General features: G+C 40.6%; 1 protein-coding gene across 1 annotated transcript in view; it reads right to left on the minus strand.

Annotated features, from left to right (window-relative positions):
• The window catches only part of LOC111539472 (calcium-activated chloride channel regulator 1), a 33,321-nt gene extending 27,594 nt beyond the window's left edge, over window positions 1–5,727 (minus strand). Inside the window, exons 1-3 of the mRNA XM_023207308.2 lie at window positions 5,455–5,727; window positions 1,028–1,168; window positions 709–856 (exon numbers count right to left, since the gene is read on the minus strand). Of these exons, the coding sequence (XP_023063076.2) occupies window positions 709–856; window positions 1,028–1,168; window positions 5,455–5,721 (556 nt within the window). The 5' untranslated portion in view covers window positions 5,722–5,727. The remainder of the gene's footprint in view (window positions 1–708; window positions 857–1,027; window positions 1,169–5,454) is intronic.
• Window positions 5,728–8,972: the final 3,245 nt, after the last annotated feature.

Below are 8,972 nucleotides of genomic sequence, written 5' to 3' on the forward strand. Positions count from 1 at the left end.
CCTTTTTTTTTTTTTTTTTTTTTTTTTTTTTTTTGAGACGGTGTCTCGCTGTCACCCAGACTGGAGTGCGGTGGCGCGATCTCGGCTCACTGCAACCTCCGCCTCCCGGGTTCACGCCATTCTCCTCAGCCTCCCGAGTAGCTGGGACTACAGGCGCCCGCCACCTCGCCCGGCTAGTTTTTTTGTATTTTTTAGTAGAGACGGGGTTTCACTGTGTTAGCCAGGATGGTCTCGATCTTCTGACCTCGTGATCCGCCCACCTCAGTCTCCTAAAGGAGAATCTACATTTTAACAAGATTCATTTATAATTTGAATGCACGTCTGAGAACACTGCACATATACGCCATCTCGTGGCTGTCATATGAATTGCAGGCAGAAGATTTAATTCCGTTGTCTCCTTGCATATCCATAGAAACTTAATAATACTAATTAAATTCTTTTACAGTTATAGTATGATGCTACAATAATTTATGAAAATTCAAAATACTATATTTATACATGTATCTAAAGTAAAGTAAATTCATAGCTGAGAAATGCTAGAAATTCTAAGTGAAATGCATGTTCCATTTCAAGTGAAAAATGCGATGATGTTTTAAACTCTAATAATTTGGCTTATACGTGCTTACTCACAAAGATAATGCTAGTGTTGATACACTTTGAACATAAAATAGTTAAATCGTATGAGAAGTATGGTAGAATAGTTCATACCTTGTGGTCCATATTCATTTAACTTTTTTCCTGCTATGAAATTAGGAGTGAGGTAGATCCTTTCACCCTTGTCTCCACACTTGCCTATGTGCTCAGTGTAGGGTTCATCACCATCTGGAGGAGTAGACTCAGCAACCAGAACATCAGCCTGAAATTTAAGAAAAAGTTTTTATCATCACAAAGTTTCAGCAAATGAATGAAACATATTCATGCTGGAGTAAGTTTTAAACAATCACATTTGATTTTAGAGTATTTTGATTTTAAAAAATCTGGGTTACAGGAGGAAATGGAATTTTAAAGAAGAACTTGATATTCTCACATTTTTGTAGGTCTCGAGTTTTGGTCTCACATAGTCAGCTTCTGTCTTCCATGTTTCCGGAATCAAAATGGCAACATTTTTGAAATAAAATCGTTTTCCTGTAGCTTCAAACAGGTATGGAGATGCCTGGGTCACCATGTCCTCGGAAGAAAAAAAAAAACATACATAACAATTGACTGAAAATAAATTAAATTATCAGTCATTCAAATTCACATCGGGATTTCACATTTTCAAAAACTAGTTATTTGTTAGGATGGGAAGAAGAAATGTAGAAATACATTTTAATAATAATAGCTAAGCTTTGTGAGCATTTGCCGTATACCCTGTGTCATCGAAAAATCACTAGCAATGTAGACTCTAGAGACAGACTCTAATCCTGGCTGCACCACTTTTTGTGGGACATTCGGCAATTTCTAATTCTGAGCCTCAGTTTTCCCATTTACGAAATGGAATATTATAGGGACTGGCTGATAAGGTTGTGGTGAGGAACAAAGTGAAACACGTGATGTGCTAGGAACAATGTTTACTTCGCACAAGCAAGTATAAAATGTTAGCTACACATTTCATTTCACTCGCTCCTTTGAGGATCAATAAATCTTTGAGGGTGAAACTGAGACTTAGTACAATTCTCAGTGTCTCACAGCAAGTAGTAATGAAGAGAAAAAGTGAATGTGATTTTAACACCTGCTGACTCTTGTAATCATTTTGGGATTATATACTAAGTCAAATTAAATGTAATACTAAATGTTATGGTATTATTTGTTTATTTATTTATTTTTATTTTTCTTAAACTTTGCCAAGGGCTGATAGAAGTATTTATTTTTTGTACAGCGTGGTACTAAGAGTTAGATATAAGAAAATAGCATAATTATATAGTTTCAAATTACACCTAATTTTACTTCTCTAAAATGAAATAGCTACAGTGTTAAATTATAAATGTGTCTGCAGATTCCCTGAGATAGGTTATGACAAGAGAGCAGGGAGAGTGATAGAAGATACTGTTACAGACAGGGGGCAGTATGTCTGTCAGGACTGAAAACCATTTGCTTCGAAAGTGAGCACAGACAGGAAAGAAGAGGCTGAAGACTGAGCCTAGTGAATGTGGGGGACCCCAGCATTCAGAGGTCGGAAGAGGAGGAGCCAGTACAGGGGCCTCAGAAGGGCAGCCAGTGCCTGCAGAGGAAATGAGGAGCTGTGGGATGAGAGTGTTGTAGGGAGGAGGACGTGATCATCAGTGTCAAGCACTGCTGAGCCATCACTTCATATGAGGACTAAGAACTGATTGCTGGACTTGGCAGCATGGTGAGCCCTTGTGGCAGAATAAAGACAGCAGCTCCATAGAGTGGATTCGAGAAAGTGGGAGGTGAGGCAGTGGAGACAGTGAATATAGACGACAACAGGTTCAGAAGCTTTTCTGTGAACTAAAGAGGAATGGAGAAATAGGCAGTAGCTGGAAGTGGACTTCAGGACAAGACAGTTTTGTTTGTTTTAATGGGAACTATTATACAATATTTCTATGCTAATGGAAAAAAACCCAAAAATGTAAGAGAAAAAGGGGTCATTGCAGGAGCAAAGTCCTTGTGGGAACAGACCAGAGTGACCAGACTCCGTTGCCTAGTGGGGGTCGTCTTCGGAGCGGAAACACTTCATCATTTTATGGGGAAGCAGCACTTGGGTATTAGTGCACGGGGAAATCCTGCTGTGCCTCTTCCTAAGAGGTCAACTTGAGGAACTTATTTTACCTCTCTGAGCCTCAGTTTCTCCCTTTCAAATAGTGATAATAATGGTTACCTCTATTTTTTTAAGTGTTCTTAATGATTTACACTTTTTTCTTCTAAAACTCCTGGATTTTTAACACTCACTAGGAGAGTTTAATATTATGTCACTTTAAAAAATAAAAGTAAAAAATGAGCCAAGATCACCAAAAACTTGAAAAGTAGGTATAAAACTTCATATATTAGAGTATTATATTACCATTTGACTTGTGAAATGGGAATTTCCAGTGTCTCCCAGGAAGAATAAGTAACATGGAATGCTCTTGTCTTCCACATTGTAATAGAAACAATACTAAGGGATCTTTGTTTTGGCGTCTGTTCCAGATTTTCAGAAAGTGACCTCACATCCTAATACACACTTAGACTCTCAGGCTGAGAGAAGGTTGGGGGTGACAGTTTATAGGATGGGCTAGAAATTCCTTCAGGACAGGGACCGTATATTGACCACTGGACTTCGAGTACCTGACATAATTTAGATGCTCTGTAAATATTTGTTGAATGAATAAACAAATGAATGGATAAATAAAGTAGATTTGGTAAATGGCAAACTGGTATAGAAGTGCCAAGACAGGCAGTGCGTGGGGTCCTATGCATTGCAGAGACTCCAAAATAACCCTATTATGTACCTTCTCGTGTGTGTGTGCGTGCCCACGTGTATGTCTGCATGTGTGCATGGGCATGTGTGTGTGCACACGTGTGTGTGCGTGTGTATGTATATTTGACGGGGGGGAGAGAGAGTTTCTCTCTGACTCTCCCTTCCTCAGCTTGTGACGTGTACTCACCCTACTAATATTAGCAAGAATGCAGTGGATGGAAGTGATGCAGAGCCATCAGCTGCTCTTGTAGGTAGGGAAATCTGGGGACTGTCCTGCTGAAGCAAGTATTTTACAGGCTGACTTAGAGGCTTCTGTCCCCACAGGGGCACCAGGGCAGAGTCTCTTATCAGCAAGAAGGTTGTTGGAGCAGAGGGAGGAATGGTTGGGAAAGGTGGCCAAGCCCTCGATGAGGTCCCTCAACTCTGCAGATCTGGGACATCAAATAGGAGGGAGTTAGGGACTCTGAGCATTCTATTCACTTAAGTGTTCTTGTTACAGAGAAGGAAATGATGGAAGCCAACTTATCTCACCCCCAACTTCAGGATCCATACTAGAAAGCCAATTTAATAATTGTAGTGAGAAGTACATATCTCAGGAGGAAAACCTCCAAGGACAATGAAGTGGAAGCACTTTGAAAGCTCTAAGCACTATATACTGTAGATACAAATTACAAATTACTAGGGTCATTGAAGATGAATATGGCATCTACATTCTCCTTCTGGCATATTGCTGAACCCCACTGTCTAGCCAGAGACCGAAACACACTGGTCACATGTTTGCTGATGACACTTCCAAATTCAGAAACAATCAAAAACTCACTCAACATTTTAGATGATTGAGAGATTCAAGAGGTCTGAATCTCCCTTTTATCACAGACAGCCTGATTCTCTTTGGGTTAAGTAGGTAAACTTTATGGTGAATGACACCCTCCACTCTGTTCCCATCCCCTACTGCTCCAATTCTCTAACCACACACTCCCGGCAGGTAGAGGTGGTTTTCTTTCCAAACATTATCTTTCTGTATTTGCCTCTGCTTAGAGCAATGGATCTCTGGGGAAATCCTTCTGGGCCCTTGTTCTATTAATTTTCCATCTAGAGAGAGCTGATGACTATATGCACCATTTATTGAGCTCTCACTATGTACCAGACACTAATGCATGCATTTTTAAAGTTATTTTTTAAAGTTCTGAGATAAATTTAGATTAACAGAAGACATGCAAAATATTGCACCGTATTCTTACATACTCCACCCAGCTTCCCTTTATATGCATGCATTTTAAACTTTGATCCTCACAAAATCCAATAAGAGAGATATTTATTATTATTATTCCCATTTTACAGACTAGTCCTCTTACTAGTACAGCACAGCCTCTGGATGTGCTACAACCAGATTCCAGGGTGGTCTTTCATAAAGCATTTCCCTCTTAGTTTTAGCTGTTTGCTGTTGTACAAGACCTTCTTCAATGGTATAGATGCCCCTGCCAGGACAGGAAGTCTTCTTCCTTTCCCTTCAGCTACGTAAGAGGTAGCAAGAAATCCTTGAAAGGATCCCTTGAATTGAGGCTGATAAAATGCAAGGTTTTCTCCCATCAGAGGGTCAGGGTTGTTCTTACATCAGAGATTTGCATCTTGGGCTCCTTTTAGGATCACAGGGAAGGGGGTTCCAATTAGGAGAGTAAAAGGAGAGTCTGATACATGCCAAGGGTAAAATCAGACAAAGGGTCTGTGCATTTCACAGTATCTGTCAAATGTAGCTGGCTCTGCCATACTATAGAACTAAATAATTTTCAGTGACATAATCCACAGCAGTACATATCAATTTATCATTTATCAGTTGCCAACAATGTATCACTCTGAGTTATGTGCATTGCATTTATTATCTTATCTGACACAAGAATCCTAATGGTTAACTTATTTCCATTTTACAGATGGAGAAACTGAGACTTAGACACAAAAATACATGCCAGTGTCGTGCAGCTGGAATAGGGCACTCATGTTCTCTCTGTCACAACATTATGCTATGTTTTAAAAAGCATGGATAATTACTAAGAACTTACCTTTATTTGTTGAATGAGTGTTTCATCTTCTGGCACATTGGGGTCGATTGCAATGACAATGCCTTCATAGCCATTGTTGTTCAGCTGAATGAGTGAATTACTCAGGGCCCCTTCTAGAAGGTGAAGAATCAAGATGAACACAGAACTCCTAAATGGCCCCATTGCTGTACATCTCCCTGTGATTTCTCTCTTTGGAAAATGTGGGTTATGAAGGTGTCTTTCTTTACCTATATATATATATGTAGATATGAAAATAAAGACACACATTTCCAACTTATCATAACAATATCTTAAATTGTGTACTTGTAAATATTTCAATTTGCCTTCAGGTGTGCCAGATGCTGGGGTAAGGGTGGGGGAGCCCACATCCGGTTCCTTGGAAGTCTTCACAGGTGACAAGCAGCTTGGCCATTGATAGGTTTGTTTACTTCTTAGAAATGTTTACCCAGCCGTGGGCACCAACCCACCCAAAGTCACCCCAACCCCCTCCTGCCTAGGAACATCCAGACTGTTCTGTATATTCAATAAACATCTTGTAAACCATACATCTAGTTATCCCTCATGGTGGTCTTTACCACAATGGTGGTTTTATTTACCTTGACATAACCTCAACACCTCTTCATGCTCCCCTTAAATAAGAAAATATTCAATTATATTCCACATCCATTTGTACCAAAAGCATTAGCAAGTGATGTAGATATTATTGAATATTTTATAATGGAGAGTAAAGATAAAATGTGTATCTTACTTTACAAAGCATACTCCTTCAAATTCCTCATCAGACCTCTGCTTTCTCTATTCCATAGCTCCTACCAGCCAATAAAATTCCAATTAACAACATTAAATTATTTTGCCGAAACGAAATGTCCCTTGGAACATGAATTACGGACTGTCAGCAGCTGTATATATTCTTTTTTTTTTTTTTTTTTGTATTTTTAGTAGAGACGGGGTTTCACCATATTAGCCAGGATGGTCTCGATCTCCTGACCTTGTGATCCGCCCGTCTCAGCCTCCCAAAGTGCTGGGATTACAGGCTTGAGCCACCGCGCCCGGCCTATATTCTTTCCATTTGCCAAACCTCAGGTGAACCTCAAATTGGCCCACCATTTTCTTGTATTGAAATACTTGAAATATCTCTACATCCATAACTTCATTTTGTCTTCAGATGGTGGTAAGCATCAATTTCATCTTGTCTGTGCCTTTTCATAAAATTTAAATCAGTACTTTTTGCTAGCATAATCTTAAGCAATTAAAAGGGAAACACTGAAATAGAGTGGAAATACTCAATTATAACGTGGTTGTCCAGATGATCCAAAATATGCTTTTATATCAAAATATGTATACATTTATTATTCATACAAAATTTAAAAATTTAGATTCCAAGTTATATCAGACTCCAAATGTATGTGCCTGGGTTCCCTGAAAAAGAGAGCCTAAGGCAGGCATATGTGCTAAGAGTTTGAGAGTTTAATCCCAGAGCAGTGAGAATGAGGGAATGGGAAATGAGTCAGGCAGGGCTGGAAATCATTACTGAAGGAGGAGCATTACTAAGCCATGCAATGGAGAGACCCAGCAGGCCAGCCCACAGGCGCCCTTGCCTTCCTGTGTGGGATGTCTCCTGAGGGGCTGTGCAAAGAAACCACGCCTTGGAGCAGCCCTTTGGAGAGAGAAAGGAAAAGTGTTTGGCTCCTTCTTATCTTCTGCAGGTGATCATCTCCCCTAGACTTTCTGGCTGTGTCATCCAGCCCTTTCAGCAGTTGCTTAGAAAGAGAGACCTCCATGTCTTGGGGTATGTGAGGAGCCAGGGGTTACAAGAGGTTCCACCTTGACCTCAGGCAGTGGAACTGCTTGGACCTGCAAGGAGTGGATAGTGACTGAGGTGGAGTAAGTGACTGAGTGCCCAGTAGACAGATGGAACCAAGCAAGTCTGAGGAGGTTCAATAAGAAGAGTCTGATATAGTTCACTCTTTGAGCTGCTCAGATTCACTCTTGTACTTTCATGATATCTAGCTCCAGTATTATAATGTAGGATTTGCATTTCTCTGTGTGTGAGCACAAGCTGTCTCACTTTTTCCCTGAGAGAAGGTACAAGTTTAATCATTTACAGAATCTTCTTCAAAGTGGTGGTCAGTTGCAATCTGCTCAAATGCATGAGGCAAGAGGGTTATTGAAATAAATTGCGATGCCTGCTGCTACAGCTGGTCTCAAGACATTTATAATCTCCCTCCTTTATCACCTATTTCCCTCACTTTTACTCAGCATTTTGACTGATCTGTATTGTTTGTTCTCTTGTTGGGGTAATTCCACCTTTCATCCCTGAGTGTGGTCTTTAGTTGTCTTGCCCTTGTTGGCTGCAGCTGCTGCATTTCCCTGTGACAGGGGTCATCTGGTGTGACAAACCCAGTTTAAGTGCTCTCCAAATTTGCTTGGCATTCCCTGTGAGTTGGGTCTTGGCTGCTTGCTCAATGGAGAGTCTTGGCTGCTGCTAAAATTCACACATCTCCTAAAACCAGTGTTTCTTCTTAGCTTTCCCCAGAAAGAGATTCTAGTTTAGCATGGCCTTCACTGTGCAGACTGTGTGGGCAGCTCCTCCATTCTCTCCCGTGCCCAAGTCTGGCTTGAAATGGATGCGCGGAGGCTTTGGCTCAGATAAAGCACTGCACCATGGCACTGAGATCCGGCTTTGTCAGAGGCAGCCCGAATGGGCCAAATAACACAAACCAGAGGTGCAGGGAGTTAGCACCCTAAGGGACAAGCTTTCACCAAAGAATATTTCCAGCATTCTGGAAGTTTCTTTTGCATTCCCTTCCAGTCAATCCCCCCAAAAGATAATCGCTGTTCTGACTTCTATTGCCATATAGGTTAATTTTGCCTGTTTTTGAACTTCATATAAACAGAAATATGCCATATGTACTCTTACATTTGGTTACTGTGACATAACGTTTTCTATAAGAGATTCAGCCAAGTTGTTGAATATAACAGTAATATGTTCTTTTTCCATTGCATTCAATTGTAAAAATATACTGCGATTTACTTACCACCTGTTCTTGATGAATATTTGGACTATTTCCAGTTTGGGGCTGTTATGAATGAAGCTACCATGGATGTAAGCATTGATTTCAGTTGCGAATATACAAAGAGTGACATTGCTGGGTGACAGGGTATACATCTATCTAGCGACGAAGACTCCTTCCTTTGACCAAAACTTAAGTCAGGATCCTGAGTCTTCTCTGACTAGGTCTGACCTTGGGCTTCCCTCTCTGTCCTTGCAGAATCCAGTTTGAGCAAGAATCCTGCTAAGTCAGTTTAGGGAAAATCCCCACCTTTGGTATCTGACCATTCTTAGCATCTTTCCACCATGGCCTGCCTTCAGCAATAACCCTATTGAGTCAGTTTAGCCAGACATTTCCTTATCCTTGATGTTTCCTCTTAGGCATTTTTCATCCACTGACTCCAGCCTTCTCCTTGGTTATAAATTCCCACTTGTCCTTATTGGAGTTGGAGTTAATCCACTCTCT

Source organism: Piliocolobus tephrosceles, chromosome 1, assembly GCF_002776525.5.
Source record: "Piliocolobus tephrosceles isolate RC106 chromosome 1, ASM277652v3, whole genome shotgun sequence".
Lineage (NCBI taxonomy): Eukaryota > Metazoa > Chordata > Mammalia > Primates > Cercopithecidae > Piliocolobus > Piliocolobus tephrosceles.